General features: G+C 64.6%; 5 protein-coding genes across 5 annotated transcripts; 3 read left to right on the top strand and 2 right to left on the bottom strand.

Annotated features, from left to right (window-relative positions):
- Positions 1-1,306: 1,306 nt before the first annotated feature.
- Positions 1,307-4,511, top strand: Q8F55_000544 (uncharacterized protein; the record flags this gene model as incomplete). Its single annotated transcript, XM_069349196.1, has 4 exons — positions 1,307-1,911; positions 1,982-2,357; positions 2,397-2,510; positions 2,550-4,511. The coding sequence occupies 4 exons, from the start codon at positions 1,307-1,309 to the stop codon at positions 4,509-4,511; spliced, it is 3,057 nt and encodes a 1,018-aa protein (XP_069212740.1).
- A 672-nt stretch (positions 4,512-5,183) lies between these two features.
- Positions 5,184-6,557, bottom strand: Q8F55_000543 (uncharacterized protein; the record flags this gene model as incomplete). Its single annotated transcript, XM_069349195.1, has 1 exon — positions 5,184-6,557. One exon carries the CDS (start codon positions 6,555-6,557, stop codon positions 5,184-5,186), a length of 1,374 nt encoding a protein of 457 aa, XP_069212739.1.
- A 949-nt stretch (positions 6,558-7,506) lies between these two features.
- GFA1 (glutamine--fructose-6-phosphate transaminase (isomerizing)) lies at positions 7,507-9,909 on the bottom strand (the record flags this gene model as incomplete). The annotated part of the gene is made up of 4 exons (XM_069349194.1): positions 7,507-7,614; positions 7,659-9,553; positions 9,740-9,847; positions 9,903-9,909. 4 exons carry the CDS (start codon positions 9,907-9,909, stop codon positions 7,507-7,509), a joined length of 2,118 nt encoding a protein of 705 aa, XP_069212738.1.
- Positions 9,910-12,745: 2,836 nt separating this feature from the next.
- Q8F55_000541 (uncharacterized protein) lies at positions 12,746-15,106 on the top strand (the record flags this gene model as incomplete). The annotated part of the gene is made up of 7 exons (XM_069349193.1): positions 12,746-13,236; positions 13,312-13,514; positions 13,561-13,710; positions 13,811-14,042; positions 14,094-14,517; positions 14,553-14,712; positions 14,757-15,106. The coding sequence occupies 7 exons, from the start codon at positions 12,746-12,748 to the stop codon at positions 15,104-15,106; spliced, it is 2,010 nt and encodes a 669-aa protein (XP_069212737.1).
- A 2,076-nt stretch (positions 15,107-17,182) lies between these two features.
- Positions 17,183-18,458, top strand: HEK2 (RNA binding protein, heterogenous nuclear RNP-K like protein; the record flags this gene model as incomplete). The annotated part of the gene is made up of 4 exons (XM_069349192.1): positions 17,183-17,195; positions 17,284-18,145; positions 18,197-18,375; positions 18,424-18,458. The coding sequence occupies 4 exons, from the start codon at positions 17,183-17,185 to the stop codon at positions 18,456-18,458; spliced, it is 1,089 nt and encodes a 362-aa protein (XP_069212736.1).
- Positions 18,459-19,048: the final 590 nt, after the last annotated feature.

Raw genomic sequence — 19,048 nt, 5'->3', positions numbered from 1 at the left:
GTCGCGGTGTAGCCGTGTCGCGCGTGAGACCCGAGCAAGGGACCAAGCCAGACCAAGCAAGGTCCGCCGTGAGAAACAGTTGGCGCTACTTGCTCTATTCAGTTGAAACCCGGGATCCTTGTCTCTCCCCGCCTAATTTGCGACCATTAGGTCATGCAGGGGGCCTTCGGCGCAGGTGGGAGGGGGTTAGTGGCCTCGGTCCGCAGCAGCAGTTACGAGTTGCTTGCTGCACGCGCTGGCAATCTGGCTCTGGGGCAACGCGCGTAGCAAGGGGCGGGGCTGGTAGTCTTGGAGATCTTGGCCTATTCGCAGCCACGCTACGCCCCGCGCACGCTGGTGCAGATGATCTTGAGATCTCGTGCAGGCTGCAGCGTGCATGCAACGCCGCTGCATGCTGCAATGTATCGGCGGCGGCGCGGCGCCTCGTGCCGCCCGCCCCGCCCCCGCCCGTCCTGACCTGAATGAGTGACGGTTGGGGGCGTAGGGGGTGGTGGCTGGCGGCCACAGGGCCGTGTAGTAGCCGGTCAGCTGAGACTGGTCCTGGCTGTCCTGGCTCATGGGCCAGGAAACGGATCGCGCCGAGCCTGCGCTACGACAATGAGCGATGCGGGGTGGGGGTGGGTGACGGCAAGGGCGAGGCAAGGCGGGCAGGCTGAAATGATCATGTCGTAGCATATGCGGCTGCGGCCAAACGAGCGGAAGCCTGGGTTGGGTTGGCTGCAAGCAGAGCCAAACACCTCGGCACCTCTTCACTCGCTCCCACATTCTCAACCTTCCACCACTGCTCGTCTGCGGCGCGCTCAAAGATCATCGCTCAACCCGATCGACCCATTCTCACTGTTCCTCGTTGGTGTTGAAGCACGCGTGCAGACGAGACGAAACAGGGCAAGGCAACGCAACGCAACGCACCGACGTCCAAGGCCCGCGACACGACACGGACGCAACGCAACGCACAGCGCACAGGTGCCTTTTACCGATACATCTCACCCGACGAGACGCCAGCCCAGGCCAGCCAGCGCAACGCAACGCACCGAACCCTCTCGCCATCGTCTCCTGTCGCAAACACGGACTCTGTTCTTTCTCTTACTCCCCCCTCTCGTCTCCTTGCAGCTTGGACACTTTCTATTCCACTCGCGACCATAGTCCTTTAATCTACACACCACACAAATCCAGTCCGCTACAAGGACGGACCGGATCACCACACCTCCTTCCCCCCTCCCCCTCCCCTGTGCCCACCTGCCCGGCCCACCACCTGGCACGCCGCTACGACCACCGCGACCACCCGCCCGCCCCACCACGCGCCGCCATGCGCCTGGTCGCTACTCTGGGCAGGCTGTTGCTCGCCGCCGCGCTCGCCGGCCAGGTCATTGCGCAGCAGCAGAACCAGCCCTCGCCGTCCTCGACCGCCACCGGCGCCACCGCGACGCCCACCGGCAACAACAACAATAACAACGGTAACAACAACAGCAGCAGCAATGCGGCCAGCTCGTCGACCTCGCTGCCGAGCGGCGCGCGCGTCGTACAGACGACAGTCACCAACGTTGTCAACGGGCCCAACGGCTCGCCGTCTCAGACGGCGACATTCGTCCTCACCCTGACGCTCGACGCGGCGGGCAACAACGCCGGCGGCGGCCAGAACGTGTCCCTCGGCGGAGGGAACGGCACGATAGGTCTCAATGGCACGGGCAACAACGCGACCCTCAACGGCACTGCCGTGGTCTGGAACGACACGCTCGGGTACATCCCCTTCACGCCGCACCTCGACGCGGCGTTTGGCATGGGCGGCGCGCTCCTCATCCTCACTGGCATCCCTGTCGCCACGCTCGGCGGCAAGAACCGCTGGTCGGCGCTCGCCATCGTCTCGGGCTACTCTGTCGGCACGTTCTGCCTCGTCTTCATCCTCAGCTTTGGGTGCGTTGAAAAATGGCGGGCGGCTTGGCCGCACAGAGCCAGGCGATCGGGACTAGCTAACACGCCACAGCGTCGTTCCGGCCCTTGCGCCCCCGTCGCCGACAGCCCCGTCAGCAGCCCTCCGAGGCTTATACCTGCTGGCTGTCGGCGTGTCGACCATCATTGGCGCTGCGCTCGGCGTCTTCTTCTACACCTTCGCCAGATACTGGGTCGGTGCGGCGGGTGGATTCTCCTTCGGGTGGTTCCTCCTTGCCCTCAAAAAGGGTGGCTTGCTCACCGACGTCGGCCCACGCTGGGGCCTTCTTGGAGGCTTCACCGTGCTCTCGTTGCTCGCGGCCATGACCCCGAGGCTGCACGAGTTTGTCATCCTAGGCTCGAGCGCCTGGGTCGGCGCGACAGCCTTCACCCTCGGCGTCGACTGCTTCACACGTGCCGGCCTCAAGGAGGTATGTCGTGGTTACCACCCGTGTGGCGCTAACGACTAGTTTTACATTTACAATCTGGGATACCCCAAGCTCTTCCCGAGCCTCAATGGGGGCAAGTACCCGTTGACCCAGAACATGCAGGTCGAGCTCGGTGTGATCGCCGCGGCGGCACTCGTAGGTTTGGCACACCAGAGTCACACTGACGCGGCCCAGATCGCCGGTGCGATCCAGTTCAAGCTCCTCAATGTGCTCAAGAAGAGACGCAAGCAGATCCAGGAGGAGGAGGAGGCCCGCATCGAGGCCGACGAGATTGCACGTGCCGCCGAGCAGTTCAAGAACGTCGGCGCCGAGCTCGCACGATGGGAGGGCAAGCATGGTGAAGGTGGCGGCACCGCCGCCGACTTTGACACGCCGGCATCCGAGACCAAGACGCTGTTATACAGCCCGGCGTTGCCAAAGCTCGGCTTTGACGGCCACGGCACTGGTGCCTCGCACTCAACCCTCGTCAGCAGTGCCGGCCACAAGGAGGTCCTCGCTTCCGACTCGGACAACACGCACAAGAGCAACTCGTCGACCAGACGCCTCAGCCTCTTGGAGGAGCTGGGCTTTGACACTCCGCACGAGACGCACGCCGACCCCGAGGCGGCCGCGGCCGCCAGGCCCCCGAGAAGCCCGACTTCGCCCACAGTTACGCCCCCTGTTGACACCGACCTCGAGCAGAAGCTTGCCCTCCTCGCAGAGGTCAGACGCGCCCGCCAGAGCATTAGATCGTCCATGGACCAGCTCCGCTCCGTCACCCCTACCGGCGAGACCCACCACGAACGCGTCGCCAGCACCGCTAGCAGCCACGTGCTCGACGGTACTACCCGCAGCAGGAAGAACTCGACCACGAGCAACAGGCTCCTCGACGGTGCCATTGTTGTCGGCCCCCGCCCCACGTCTGTCGCCAGCAGCAAGCTTCTTGACGGTGACCGCCCGCGCAGCCGCTTTGACTCGAACGGCAGCAGCCAGATGCTTGACGGTGGTGTCATGAACCGCGCCAGACACGACTCGATTGCCAGCAGCAACCTGCTGCTCGATGATGTTACCGGCCACACCCGCCAGCAGTCTGCCACCAGCGCCCACCTCCTTGCCACGAGCTTTGACGAGCCCCGCATGCGCCGCGATTCGCTTGGCCCACGCACCTTTGCCCCTGCCGACTCTGACCCGCGCCCTTCGTTATCTGCCCGCGAGCCCAGAATGTCGTTATCCGAACGCCCTCGCCCGCTGTCCGACTGGGAGCAGTACCTTGCCGAGCGTGACGTCGTGGTGCCTCCGCCCGCGACGGCAGCTCCCGAGCCAACCTCGCCGACGGGTCCACCCGGTCTTACTCGCCGCAACACCGACTTTGCCGTCATCTCGCAGGGTGTCGCGCAGGCTATGAGCAAGCGTGAACCCGTCACGGGCTCGCTCGACCGCCGCGGTGAAATGTCGCCTGGACGCGAGTACGGCGCGCAGCTCAACGCGTCTCTGCAGCGCTCGCTCTCGACTGGCCAGGCGCCGATCGCCGCCAAGGTGGACCGCCGCCCGTCGGTTGACAAGGCCCCCAAGGCGCGCGCGATGACCAACGATGAGTTTGCCGAGCGCCACAGGCAGAAGCTCGCGCAGATGCAGGACCGCGCCACGGGCCCGATCCGCGAGGAGATTGCCATTGCCGAGGCCAAGGAGAAGTACACAGCGCAGCAGAAGGCCGAACGCGAGGAGCAGCGCAGGCGTGAGCGCGAGCGCGCCGAGCGCAAGGCGCAGGCGCCAGAGAAGAAGGAGGCCAAGGTCAAGGTGGCGGTGCCGGCAGCGGCTTCGCCTGGGCTCGAGCAGCTCGTCGACGGTACCGGGCCGCGCGCCGCTGAGCGTGCGCGCCGTACCGACGAGTGGCGCCGCAGCGTCCAGGCGACTTCTCCCGTCACGTCGCCGGTTACGTCTCCGATTACATCGCCGGTCAAGCAGAACGTTGCGCTGCGCCCGGCCGCGCCGACGCGCCGCTCGACTGCCGACGGTGCGCGCGGCGACACGGCCGGTGCTGGGCGCCCGAGCCTCGACCGCCGCGGCAGCATGGACCCGCTGCGCGGCAACACCGGCAACGGCGGCACCAACGGACGCCGCAGCCGCGGCGGCGACCGCGTTGTGAACGCGTCGTAACGACGCCCGCACCCGGTGCACGGAAAACCACACCCTGTTTATACCACTAGAGTCAAGTCATCATTGTACGTTTTAGGGCACGAGGCGAGCCACAGCAAGGACACTAGCACCCAGTCCCCGACTTGATACAATGCCCACATATTATTCTGCCGCGGCGCAGGCATGCATGTTTTCACAGTACGGGGGGTGCACAGGGGGGAGAGGCAGGGACGGACGCGACGCGTCGTGTGCCTGGGGACTGGGGCTACGGACTGGGGCTACGTCGTTATTGTTCGTGAGAGTTGTACAGGGGGGGGGGGGGGGGCGTGAGGCGAGAGTCGTGAGAAGCGGAGGTGAGTCGTGGAGACATGGTTCGTAGTCGAGACAGGGACCGGGGGACCGGGGACAGGGGGACATGGCGGCGTAGCGTACAGGGGGCTAGGATGCAATCGGGGTAGGTGGTGCAGTCGGGCCAGTGGGTTGTCGGTACAGTCGGGTGGTGCGAGTCGTCGATACAGTCAGGTGGTGCAGTCGTGCGGTGGCATCGTGCCATGGACAGGGGGACATGGCGGCGTGGCGTGGAAGGCTAAGGTGCAGTGGGGCGAGTCGGGGAGTCGGGGAGTCGTGGAGCCGGAGGCGGGTATGGACAGGGGGGCGTAGCGGGCGAGTGTTATGTGCATGGGCCAGGTCGCACTAGTGGCGGGGGGACGCGCCAGCGGGCGGCGAGGCGTGGCCGTAGCCCGAGCCAGAGGCGGTTAGGGCGCGGCGGCGGGCCTCGGGGTGGACGTAGGCCTGGGCCGCGGCGTGCGCGGCGTGCGCGCGCTCGTCGGGGGTGAGAGGGCGTGTGGCCGGGGGCGCGGGCGGGGTCGGGGGCGGGGTCTGGGTCGGCGGCGGGGTCGCCCAGGCCTGTGGGGGCGGGTACGCCGACGAGCTCGGCGTCGGCGGGGTCGACGACCAGGCCTGAGGGGGCGGGTACGCCGACGCGCTGGGTGTGCCCGGCGTAGGCGGCGTAGGCGGCCACGAAGGCGGCGACACCCACGTGCCCCAGCTCATGACCCAGCGCCCGCTCGCGCCGGTCCAGTGTGCGATCCAGTACCCGCTGCGGCGGAGGCGGTTGTGGTGGCGGGGGGTCGGGGCGGGGGCGGGGGCGGGGAAGGCGGGGGTCGGGGGGGTCGGCGCGGGGCTCGGCGGCGATGGCGCGCGTTGAGGGTTGATGTGGTGCGGCACGACACCGTGGTGCGGCGGGACGGCGTGATGCGCCACGACGCTGTGCAGCGCTTCCTCGGACTCGGAGTCGCTGCTCTCGTCGGCCTCGCGCTCCTTCCCCTCGCGCTCCTCCCCCTCGGCTTCCTCCGCCTTGGCTTCCTCCGCCTTGGCCTCCTCGGCCTCCCCCTCCTCCCCCGCCCCCTCCTCCCCCTCCCCTTCCCCCTCCTCGTCCACTCTGCCAGGCCGGCTAGCCCCCGACCCCCACGTGCCCGCGTCCGACGCGACGTCTCTGCCCTTGCCCCTGCGCGACGCCGTCGACGGCGTGAATCTAAGCTGCTGTCTCTTGCGGCGGGAGCTACTGCGCCGGCGGAGGCCCTCGCCACCGCCACCCACCCCAGCGCCACCCTCCTCGCCACCGGCACCCATCTCGCCACCGCCCTCTCCCCCCTCCCCCACAGGCGCCGGCGCCGCCGCGCTGCCTGCGACGCTCCCGTACCGCGGCAGCGCGCCGGCCGCGTACGCGCTCTCGGCGCGATGCTGGCGCATGAGGCTGCTCTCGCCCGCGGCCGGCGCCGAGCCATACGCCGGCAGCGTGACGATGGTCTCGCCCGAGTCTGTGCGGCGGAGCCCTTGGGCGCGGCGGGATTGGGCAGGCGCCGGCCCGTCGTCGGAGAGGGGGTGGCCGACGCCGAACCCGCCGCAGCAGAGCAGCTGGTCGAGCGTGCGGCCTAGCACGAGCCCGATACGCGCGGCGCGCCGGCGCGCGCGGTGGCGAAGTCGCGTCTTTTGCTGCGGCGGCGGCTGGGGGGGAGGGGCGGCGGTCCAGCGGGCCGGGGTCGGGGATGGGGCCGGGACTTGCATCGTGCGTGGGGGGAGGTAGGCGGCGTGCCCGTCGTACGCCATTTATACTCGAAGACCGGGGGCGGGGCGGGGCGAGAAAATCAAACGAGTTGGAAGCTGGAAGCGGCCGGGTCAAGAGCACACACTGCCCGGTTAAGAACCGCGCCGCACGGTGTGTCTGCGCGCGCTTCTCGAAGAAGCGTCGGTCGATCATGGCGTGCTGTTTGCTGTTGTGTGTCGGGCCGTTACGGCGTCGTTACGCCGCACCACCTCCCGCCACGGCCAGCACGCCCACGCCCACGCCACTTGCCCAATCTGTCGCGGCGCCGCCACTCGTCACGGCGGACGGCGGCTCACAATCCCACCTTGCCCCCCCCCACCCCCCGCGACCATGACCCCGTCGCCTGCGACGCGCGTCGCCGACTTGCTTCTTGCACTCGCACTCGCACTCGCCGGACATGCCCGGCGCCGCGCCGTGCCGTGCCGTGCCGCGGAGCGCCGCGCAGCCCTAGGTTATCAGTGCGTCAGAACTCTGCCCCGCGTCGTACGCGTCGTATGCTGCAAGCGCCAAGTCGTCCTGCCCCGCCGGCCTTCCCCGCCCCGACCGTGCTCGCTGCGCCCCCACACCCTCACACTTGACCGGCTCGTTCCGCTCCCCGACCTGCTTATCAGTGGATCAGTGCTCAGTGCCCCGCTGTGTATACTGCAAACGGCAACTCCTACTGCCCCGCTCGACAGATCCGACGCTGCGAGCGCAGCGAGCAGCACCCAGCGCCCGCACCGCTCGCTCCGCTCGCAGCCTCATACTCGACCGGCTCGACCGGCTCGCTCCGCTCGCCGCTCGCCGCTCGCCGCTCGCCCAGCCAATATCATGATTACATACTCAGAATCAATGCGGTCATTATCCATGAATGTGTGCGCGGTCTCGAGCGTCGCCGACACTTTTGCCGTCGCGCCGCCAGCCACCCGCTTACTCGGTCGTAACCGACTTGGCGAGGTTGCGGGGGAAGTCGACGTCGATGCCGTTGAGGATGGCGAGATGGTAGGAGATACACTGGAGGACGACCACGTTGATGATCTGGAAATGTCAGTAGGCGACCAAGGCAACACGCCACCACTCACACCCTGGAGACAGTCGATGGTACGGGGAACACGGATAACCTTGTGCGTGTCGTTGACGCTCTTGTCCTCCTCGTTGCAGATGATGATGGGCTGGCCCTTGCGAGCAGTAACCTGCGCGAGCGCCGACTGCGTCTTGGGGTAGAGCGAGTCCTGCGTCATGATGAAGATGACAGGCAGGTGCTCGTCGACAAGAGCAAGGGGGCCGTGCTTGAGCTCACCCGCGAGGATACCCTCAGAGTGCATGTACGACACCTCCTTGATCTTGAGCGCACCCTCGAGACACGTGGCAAACTGGTAGCCACGGCCCATGATGAGGAGCGACTTCTCCTTGGCAAGCGTGTCCTTGGCAAGCTGCTGGAGCGACTTGTCAAGCGCAAGCACAGTCTTGATCTGCGAGGGAATGTCGTGCAGCGCAGCAATAATCTGCTGGCGGCGCTCGGCCTTGGAGATCGAGTCGTCCGAAAGCTGAACAGCCATCATGACGAGCGCAATGTACTGCGACGTGTAGGCCTTGGTCGAGGCGACACCAATCTCGGGGCCAGCGTTGATGTGGATACCCGAGTGCGTCTCACGCGAGAGGGTCGAGCCGACAACGTTGACGACACCGAGGCAGAGCGCACCACGCTCGAGGCAGTAGCGCATAGCCAGGATCGTGTCGGCAGTCTCACCCGACTGCGAGACAAAGATGGCAATGTCGTCACGGAACACGGGCGTGCGGCGGTCAAGGAAGTCCGAGGCGAGCTCGACCGAGACGGGGATCTCGGTAAGCTCCTCAAACACGGGGCGCACGGCGATACACGAGTGGTACGAGGTACCGCAGGCGACGAACAACAGGCGGCGACCGCGGCGGATGACGGGGAGGTACGCCTTGAGGCCACCGAGGGTGATGGTTCCGGTGTCAAAGTTGACACGGCCACGCATCGTGTTGACAACCGACTCGGGCTGCTCGTAGATCTCCTTCTGCATGAAGTGGTCGTACTGGCCCTTCATGATCTCGGCGAGCTCAATCTCGAGCGTCTCGATGGCGCGGACCGACGAGACACCGTCGTCACGGCGAAGGCGGTGGATGTGGAGCTCACCCTCGGCAATGTGCGCAATGTCGTCGTCCTCGAGGTAGAGGACGCGCTTGGTGTGCTCGATGACGGCAGCGGGGTCCGAGGCCACAAAGAACTCGATGGGCTGGGGCATGCCGTCCTCCGAGAGGAAGGCGCGCGACTGCTGGCGACGGAGCTTGGGGCCGGGGCCGTTGGCGCCGGGGACGGCGAGGAGGCCAGCGCCGTCAGAGGCAGTGGCGGTGATGTTCTCCTCGCTGGGGAGCTCGACGTCGACAAAGTCGACCTTGAGCTTGCGCTCAGTCTTGACACCAATGAGGAGGGGCGAACCACGGCGGGCAGCGACAATCTCGTCGGGGAAGTGGGTCGACTTGAAGACAAAGGCAAACGAACCCTCGAGCTCCTTGAGGACAGTCTTGATGAGCGACTGGAAGTTGAGGCGCTTGTTGGGCTGGCTGTCGTAGACATACTTGCAGAGCATGGCAACGGCCTCAGTGTCCGTGTCGGTGCGGAACTTGTAGCCACGCTTCTGGAGGACGAGCTTGAGCTCCTTGTAGTTGGTGATGATACCGTTGTGGACGACCATGAACTCGGTCGTGGGGTCCGACACGTGGGGGTGGCAGTTGTCGGTGCTGGGGACACCGTGCGTGGCCCAACGGGTGTGGGCCATCGAGGTCTGGCTGAGGAAGACCTTGCTCATGTCGGCCTGCTTGTCGGTCTGGGCAGTGCCGGGGGCGGGGGTGGGCACAGCCGAGTCGACGAGCTGCTTGAGCGCAGCGACCTTGCCGACAGCCTTGAAGAGGACGAAGGGGTCGGTGGGCGAGTCGCCGTCGACTCCGATACCTGGGTGGGGTTAGTGGGCAAAGGGCGCGGCGCCGCGGGGCGAGGCGGAGGCGTTGGGCCGCCATGGGCCGAAGGCGGTACTCAGACAGGCGCGGCTGGCGTGTGATTTGCCTTGTCTCGCGCCCACCCGGCCCACCCACCGTCGGCCGGCCCACACTTCCCACCTCGCACACACATGACACTCACCAGCAGAGTCGTAACCACGGTACTCCATACGCGCGAGGGCGTTGGTGAGCACCTGGCACACATACTTGCGGTCACGCTCAGTGAGGTAAGAGCAGTAGGAGAAGATTCCTGGCGAGGCGTTTAGCACGGGCCCTCGATCGCGCAGCACGCAACTCCGACTTACCACACATTGTTGCTCAGATCTGTCGATCAGAAAGTGGCCCGAGCAGAGCGTCGCACGCAGAGCCAATGGCGGGTGAGGTGCGAGGAGAGCGGGAGCGCAATTGAAACGTGGAGGCCAACCGATAAGGTGGTCGAGAGTTGTTGACGGCGTAGTAACAAACGTTGTTGGGAGACAAGGGTGAGACGTCGAGATGCACGCAGATATAGCAGTGGCCGTGATCGACGAGTGCGAGAGACGATATGTAGAGTGGTTTGATATTGCAACGATGAGGCGATGAGGAGCAAATGTCAGCACCGCTTCGACCGGGTCCAACACCGAGATGGCTGATGTGACGAGCTCGTCGGGGGAATGGATCTTGCCCGCCATACAAAGCGGCCTCTGCGACGACACCGCATAGCGCGGGGGGCGCTGAGCCCCCCTTCACCGCTTCCCAGACGCCATACACAGCGCCGAGTGCATTGGTCGTAGTGGGCATGCTGGGTAGCGCATTGCACCACGACGATAAACACTCGGTGACGTGGAGAGACGCTGGGTGGGAAGCGGCCTGGCTGTTGTTGGGCCAGCAAAATGAGCCCAACACGGCGCAGGGCAGGCTAGCCGCAGTGACACGACGCGCAGAAACACTTTGAACAGGCTGCACGACGACTCACCGAGATTGTGTTGGAGAAGAGAAGAGAGTGCAAGGCTAATGTTGCGAGGGGGTTTATAATGGAAGAAACGGCACGGCAGCGGCGGCGGTGGGCGGCAAGGGGAGAGAGAGAGAGGGAGGCGAGGCGAGGGAACGGGGCTTGCGACGAAAGGGGACGACAAACCAGAGAAGATCGGGAGAGGTCCGAGTGCAAGGGCCAACTGTCCGAGCGACGAGCGACAAAGACAGCGAGGTAGAAGAGGTATGGAAGGAGTTGAAGAGTGTGTGAGAGAGAAGAGCTAAGATTCTGATGCAATGCTTTGCTCGAGGAAGAAAGAAAAGCTGGCAGGTTGCGGACCTTGGAGCTTGAAATCGGTTCAGGAGATTATGGTTGGGTGTGTTGTTTTGGTGTGATTGGTGCCAGTTACAGTGACGACGAGGATCCAGCCAGGCGCGAGCCGCCCGGCGCGGTGGCGGCAGCTGCGAGCGAGCGGGGCAAGCGCGGGCAGCAAACGGCGTGCCCAAGCATGCACACTGACGTCTGCACTGCTCTCGTGCTGCGTGCATGCATGCTATGCAGGCCATTACATCTACGACGACCCTTTCAACTTGTCACTACCTGGATCTCCCTTGTGTCCCTCCCGTGCAGCCACCCTACTCCCCTCTGTATCAGCTTGTACTTTACTCTGTCTTTCTCTCTCCCGGCGGCATTGTCAAGAGTCTTGGGTGTGCTCTTGGGTGTGGCCTATCCCCTGCATTAGCATGTGGGCGGGGACCTGGGCAGACAGGCATACAGGCTCAATGAAACGAGACTGACCCGTACTGGGCACCCATAAGGGATGTAAACACTTTACCCACCTACCCAGTTGCACACCCTCGAAACTCGACAACCAGTCGTACGTACTCGCCGCGAGCGCGCGCCGCGCCGTGCCCCGCGCCGCGCGTCGAAACCCCTAAGCCCTTTTGGGCCCTTGCCCTGTGTGATCCCTGAAACGTCCTTGGAGCATCTGCCAGCGTGACCCGTTCCCACCCAGTCATTCTACTGCATGCCACTTGTTCGCACCGGCACATACCTCAGGATGCAGAAACAAGGCAATCAGAGGCGAGGCGAGGAGGCGAGCAGCGGCGCGGCGGCGTCGTTTGAGCACTGGCCGCCCGCCCGCACCCCGCCCGCACCTCCCCCCTCGACCGGGTCGATCAACCAGGTTCTGGGCCACGGATGGCGCCGCCAGTGACGCCAAAGCTGCGCGTCAGTCACGCACACACGGCTTGCTTGGCTGAATCAGGCCGCGGCGGCGGGCGTCGGCGTGAGAAGGGCTCGCCACAAGCGCTAAAGCGCTGGGAACAGGCCTTCCTTGCCTTGCACAACCAACAGTTGATTGGAGACAAGATCCGGCGTATCGCGGGTGCAGAGTGCCACCACTGCCCATGCAACACTCACCGCACGCCGCGGCGCCTCGGCTCGTCACACGGCGGCCGCAAACGCGGACAAGTTGAAGGGACGGATGCACGGGCCGCGGGCCTTGTCCAGTTGCACGCCTTGACCGCCGCCACCACTGCCTGCCTGCCTGCCTGCCTGCCTGCCGCCGCCGCCTCCTTGTTTCTCGGCTTGTGCCTCGTTGTGCCAGACTGGGCCCCCACCTCGCTCGCTCGCTCGCTCCCGGCACACAGAGATCGTCGACAAAAGAGTCCAACGCCGTGCCCGACTAGCACCACCACCATGCAACCACTACGGCCCCCCCTTCCCTCCCCCCCGTCCAGACCCATTCACTTATCGCCTTAGCACCAGCCACGTCCGATCGATCGCGGTGGCTATCATCGCCGTCCGTCACTGTAGCCCACGACCGCCCCATGTCTTTTTGCCGGGCGCCGTTGTCGGTGCTACTAGTGAGTGAGTGGTGTGCGCTAAGCGTCTACACCCCACCGAGGCGTGCCGGCACGTCGCCGCATTCACCCACGACGCGTCGTGTTAGATGCCCGACAAGGACTAGAGGCCGCCTGCCCGTCTGGAACCCGGTGATAAGACCCAAAATGCAACTCCACGTCATTATTTTCCAGATTATTGGGGCAAACCCGGGTTCCTATAGTTGCCGACGATGACGGGTTTAGTGGAATATACAGTGGGCACGGCGGCACCACACACGACGAGACGGACCCACGACCAACTCTTCGGCAGCTCGCTCAACCAACTCCAACCCCCCCCCCTCCAACAGCCATGTCGGGCGACGAGGAAGCACCAGACGTGGTCGTGGTACAAGAGACCATTGTCACCGAAGAAATCAACCAGCTAGACCCCTCTGTCGTCGACGACAGCACCACCACCGGATCAATCATGACGTTACCACCAGCTGGAGTCGCCGCCCGAGCGCCACTCAACGGCGAGTCCGACTCGTCCGAGGAGCCCGTCACCGACTCGTCGCCGCCGTCCGAGACCGAGTCGGCGGGCTCGACAGACGACTCGGCATCGCGGCCCCCGATCCTGCGCCGCACCCAGTCGTCCATCATCAACGGGCACTCAAACAGGAACCACAGCAACAAGCACCTGCGCTTCACGGCCGCCAGCCTGTCCATGACCAACCAGACGTCCGAGGTCGTCTTCCCCGGTGGCGACGGCACGACCGAGCGCCGCCTGCGGAGAAAGCGCGGCGTGCGCACCCGCACAGAGTACTACATCAGCGAGCCCGGCACCCCAAACCTCTCGGAAACGTGAGTGAGGCGTGACTTGTGGCGGATCGGGAAACCCATGACCCACCGTGGCTGAATGAAACTAACCCTCCCCAGTGCCGACCAGATCCGCCGTACGCTGTCCTTTGCGTCCATCGACTCGCTCGTGCTGCTCTCCAATGACGCCGAGGAGCGCCAGCGCGTCCTCGCTGCCGCTGCACAGGCCGGCCGCGACCTCGTGTGGCGCCAGAAGGACGAGAAGACGCTGTACCCTCCTGATCCCGAACGCGCCGTCGTCCTCGCCGCGAGACGTGGTCTCCGTGAGTGCTGCCACAAAGCCGTATGCGCTCGTCCTAACAGCCCCAGGCTCGTTCATCCTCGCATACTGCGTGCGTGCAGGCTTCAACCTCGTCCTGCTGCTCTTCCGCGTCCTGAGGAAACGACCGAAGCTCAAGTTCCAGATGATCGTTCGCGCTCTCTTTGGGGAGGAATCTGTCCGCTTCGGCGGCATGATCGGTGCGTAGGCCTCGCCCACTCGGGTTGCCGCCGGCGTGGTGACTACCACTGGGGCGCCCGGGGTTCCCCACGAGTTTGGATCGCTAGCTGACTGGCCCAGGCGCGTTCACGTTCCTCAACACACTGACGCTCCACCTCCTCCGCCTCGCCCCTCCCCTCTCGTACATCCGTCGGCGGATCAAGGCGGGCCTGTTCCGTCGCACGACGTTTGGGCCACCCGAGCGCGAGGGAAGCGAGGGCGAGCACCGCTGGCACGCTGCCGTGGCAGGCGCTGTCGGCAGCTTGGGCATGCTGATCGAGACGCCCGAGCGCAGGCGTGGCGTCGTGCAGCAGTAAGTCGGATGCAGCCAGCCCTAGGGTTAGGCTGTTGCTCACACACCCAGGATGTTTGTCCGTGGCCTGCAGGGCTCGTTCAACCAGTACGCGCCCAAGCTCGGCATCAAGATCCCGAACGGAGACGTGCTCCTCTTCGGCCTGTGCTGCGGGCAGATCATGTTTGCCTTCCTGCTCGCGCCCGAGACCATCCCCAGAGAGTACAACAACTGGATCCAGGGCGTGTCGTTTGTGCCAAAGTTTGCCGTAAAGGGCAACCTCCAGGCGATGCGCAACAACAAGATCGACACGAGCGTCATCCAGGAGGCCCTCGACTACAAGCACCTCACGCCAAACAACCGGACCGAGCTGACCACCCTGATGAACAACACTGTGGCCGGCATTCCCGCCGGTTTCTTCATCCCGTGTGGCATGACCCACCCGTGGGTCGACGGCTGTCTCGCCTGCAACTTCCAGCGCTTCTTCCAGGTCTTCGTACGTCCCCCACCCAGACCCATGCTGACGCCCAGCGCCAAATGCTGCCCGTGTACTCGGCGCTGCACATCATCCCCATGCTCGTGCTCCGCCGTCACCAGGTCTTCAACCACCCGCTCAAGATGTTCGCCAGGGCCGGCTGGGGCATCACGCGCAGTTGCTCCTTCCTCGGCCTCTTTGTCGTCATCTACCAGGGTACGTAGTACCAGCTTCCTGCCACACGCGCTAACCCCCGGCAGTGCTGTTCTGCGGCCGCACCAACGCGCTCGAGGGCAACATCTCGCCCGTGCTCCGCGCCCTCCTCGAGCGCAAGGAGACCATGTGGGCCATCGGCTTCTCGACCTGCCTCTCGCTCTTTGCCGAGGAGAAGCGCCGCCGCGCCGAGCTGGCAATGTACTGCCTGCCCAAGGCGCTCGAGTCGGCCTGGTTCACGGCGCGCAAGCGCTCGTGGGTGCCCATTGTGCCGTTCGGCGAGGCCATCCTCGGCGCCGCCGGCATGGCCATGGTCATGGACGCGTACAAGCACAAGCCGTCGGCGCTCTCGGGCGTCGTCAGCAGGCTCATGTACCAGCTTGTCGGGCCGGTGTAGTGGGGTCGTGTAAGCCATAGATTAGAGCGTGGGGGCGTGGGCGGAGGAGTCGAGGAGTAGGCTGCCGCGGCGGGCAGCGATCGTGTAGCCAGTATAGACTAGTTGTTCCTCACTCATAAACGTTAAATGCAGCGTGTAATTGTCGAGTGGGAGGCGCACGACCGCACGCGTGCGGGCGGAGGTTAGTGCCACATGTGCTTGGCGGCTGCCGGGTGCCGCATGCCCAAGTGCAAGTGCGCGCCGCGCGCCAGCTGCACCGTCACACGACTTGGACACGGCGTGAGCAGGTTGGGCCAAGTTGGGTGATCAGCGGGGGCGCAGGTGCGAGGATTAGTAATCATTGCGCTTCGACGTGTCAACGCCCACAGTGACCATGTACGAATGCATGACTAGACTAGAAGACTAGCAACACGTCGCAACCGGCCACGACTGGTCGATGTGCCATGGAGCAAGCGACACGCTTAGGCAGCGGTGGGCTTGGTTCCGGGCTCGAACGAGTAGGTGAGACCGCAGCGGCCGCAGGTCTGGCGGTCCTTGTGCCAGGCCATGAAGACACCAGCGCCGCAGGTGGGCTGGGGGCACTCGCGGCGGAGGCGCTGGATCTTGCCGTCCGAGCCAACCTTGTAGTACTTGAGGATGGCCATCTTGACCTTTTTGCGCTTGTGCTTGACTGTGCAGGAGTCAGTTTGTGCTCTGCTGCTTGTCCAACCCGCGTGACTCACTCTTCTTGGGGGTGGTGTACTGCTTCTTTTTGCGCTTCTTGGCCATACCACCACGCAGGCGGAGCACGAGGTGGAGGGTCGACTCCTTCTGGATGTTGTAGTCCGAAAGGGTGCGGCCGTCCTCGAGCTGCTTGCCGGCGAAGATCAGGCGCTGCTGGTCGGGGGGGATGCCCTCCTTGTCCTGGATCTTGGACTTGACATTGTCGATCGTGTCCGACGACTCGACCTCGAGGGTGATGGTCTTGCCCGTGAGGGTCTTGACCTGGAGCGGGTGTCAGCGCGCTGTGGGTGGGGGGGTAGAGTCGGTCGACTTACGAAGATCTGCATGTTGGCTCAGTAACTAGCCAAAGAATGGGTCCTCGTTGATGAGCTGAAGAAGAAGAAATGGATGCTGGGCGGCGAAAAGGTGTAGCGAGCGACTGGGCGACGGTCGCGAGCTGCTGGAGTTTGAACGGGAGCAAAATTTATTTTACACGTGTCATTGAATTTCGGTGCGGGGTTGTATCAGAGCGAGCTGCAGTGCGACGACTGACTCGATTACATCATTGCTCGATGTAAGCAGCCAAGGCATCCAAGGGACAAACACAAAACCGTCCTGGTAACACAGCTGCCTGCATGCATGAATGCGACAGACAGAGACACACGCAATGATGGTATCACTGGCAGAGCTGGACAGACACCTAGCTTGCCCCGCTACTACATCCCCACCACGCATCCCTCTCGCCCAGCCCAGCTCCTCATTCCACCCACCCGCCAAGCCCGACTTATTGCCTACTTACCTGCTTTTGGTGTTAGCCCGGCGTGTCCCAGTAATTACCTTTAGTGGCTTGATGGAAAACGGAACCAAATAATCTCGTTGCGTTGCCACCCACGCGCATCGCCCAGCGCAGCGCAGTAGCGAGGCGCGGCTGAGGCAGCGAGCCAGCCCAGCCAACGGCCCAGCACCCACCCAGCCAGCCTACCACCCCACCACCCCACGCGTGCCCAGCCCAGCCAGCGCCCAGCACCGACATGAGGCTCACCACACCACAATCCTCTCTCCATCCTCCCAGTCTCTCAACCTCCCCTCCATCCTCTCACCACCTCCCCCCGCCTCTCTCTCACCTCCGCCTCCTCCCGCCCTCCCCCCTTCCTCTCCTCCTCCCCTTTCTTTCTTTCGCCGCCGCTGTCGCCGTCGCCGCCTCGCCGCCGCTACAGCAACTGCGCCCGCCCTTCAACCCCGCGCTCTACTTGCCGCCTTCCCTGCCAGAACCTCCCCCATCTGGCTTTCAACGGATCGCAGTCCCCCCCAGGCCCGCATCCATCCTTCATCTTTACCCCTCTTCATCCCTCCCCCGCCTGATCCTCTGTCAACATGGCTGACACCGGTAAGTTTTTGGGCGCGCGTGTCTCGCACACACGCGGCGCGTTGCCGCCGGCACGTACGCGTCGAGCTTTTGCTGACGCCACACCCAGAGCACAAGTCGGACACGGCCCAGGAACCCCAGACCCCCATCGGCGGTGTCCCCGAGGAGCTCACCCTCCGCGCCCTCGTCTCCACAAAGGAGGCCGGCATCATCATCGGCAAGGGCGGCGCGACCATTGCCAATGTTCGCCAGGTCGCCAGCTGCAAGGCTGGCGTCTCAAAGGTCGTCCCCGGCGTGCAGGACCGCGTCCTCAGCGTCAGCGGTGACCCCGACGCCATTGCCGCGGCCTACTCAGAGGTTGCGCGTCTGCTCCTCGAGACGCCCCTCTCCGACTCATCCCTCCCCCCTCCCCCTGTCGCCGCGTTCACTTCGATCCGCCTGCTCATCAGCCACAACCTGATGGGCACGGTCATTGGCCGTGCTGGCGTCAAGATTAAGCAGATCCAGGACATGTCGGGCGCCCGCATGGTCGCCTCAAAGGAGATGCTCCCCCAGTCGACTGAGCGTGTCGTCGAGGTCCAGGGCGCCCAGGAGGCCATCAAGACGGCCATTTTCGAGATTGCAAAGTGCCTTCTCGAGGACTGGGAGCGCAACACTGGCACTGTTCAATACCACCCCGGCGCCGCCGGCGACGCCGGTGTTCTCGCTGGCGGTCTCGGTGCCCAGACGGTCACTGGCCCCACTGGCGGCATCCGTCGCACCTCTATGGGCGCGTTCGGCGCCCCTGCCTTTGATCGCCGCGCCTCGCGCGGCTCTGTCTCGACTGGCACTCCCGCCCCCAACGCCGGCAACGCCACGACCGGCACTACCGAGCGTCACACGTCCGAGGCTCCCCAGTCGCCGACGGGCGACAACACCAACCTCCGCACCCAGAACATTTCTATCCCCTCCGACATGGTCGGCTGCATCATGTGAGTGGTCGTGTGACAGTGCCCGAGAAGACTATCGCTGACTCGACACAGCGGCCGTGGTGGCTCCAAGATTACCGAGATCCGTCGTCTCTCCGGCTCGCGCATCTCGATTGCCAAGGTCCCCCACGACGAGACCGGCGAGCGCATGTTCACCATTGTCGGCACCCCCGAGTCGACCGAGCGTGCCCTCATGCTCCTCTACTCGCAGCTCGAGTCTGAGAAGGACCGCCGTGAGTGTGATGTCGTGGTCATTGTCGAACCCAGGCTGACTCTCTCAGGCGTCGGCGGCGGCAACCCCGTCGAGTCGGCCTAGGCACACAAACAGCGCCGCGGCCCACAACCGGTCGCGTCGAACAGGTAGACAGGCATGTGGATATCAATATCATCGTCATCATTTGGAAGCCACAGATATCAGACTCTTCACCTCTTCCCGTGTTCCATAGCCCTCACCCTACCCCGCCTCTCAACCCCATCACCTATCCCCTCTCCTGACCTTCTCTCACTCTCCCGTCCTTCTTCACCCAAAGCCGTCTCGGCCGAGGGAAAAAGCGAAATCTACGTGGCCATTCGTAGTGGATGTATGGCAGTCTGAAGTGTACTGTGGGGTGGGGTGGTGCTTGAGGCGTTGTGGTGCGGGCGGGCAGACGGTCAACGCGAATCTGGCAGGCAGGAGCAAAACGAGCGGCAAGGCTAGTCGATTGTCATTTTCACAGGTTCCTCAACGGGTCACTGCCAGCATGCTCACCCCCATGCATGCGTCACCTTGCGTCTGCATCACCAGTGGTGACACATCCCATGCATGCACGAGCAGAACAATGGCTGTATGCTGCGTGTGAAGGCACACTCTGCCTGGTGCCACTACGCCACATGCCGGCGCTTCAGTCGGCGCCGCTCGCGTGGCCT

Source organism: Vanrija albida (assembly GCF_041260175.1).
Source record: "Vanrija albida strain AlHP1 chromosome Unknown contig_1, whole genome shotgun sequence".
NCBI classification, from domain to species: domain Eukaryota; kingdom Fungi; phylum Basidiomycota; class Tremellomycetes; order Trichosporonales; family Trichosporonaceae; genus Vanrija; species Vanrija albida.
The sequence above is the reverse complement of the archived record's forward strand: the minus strand, read 5'-3'. Positions and strand labels throughout refer to the sequence as shown.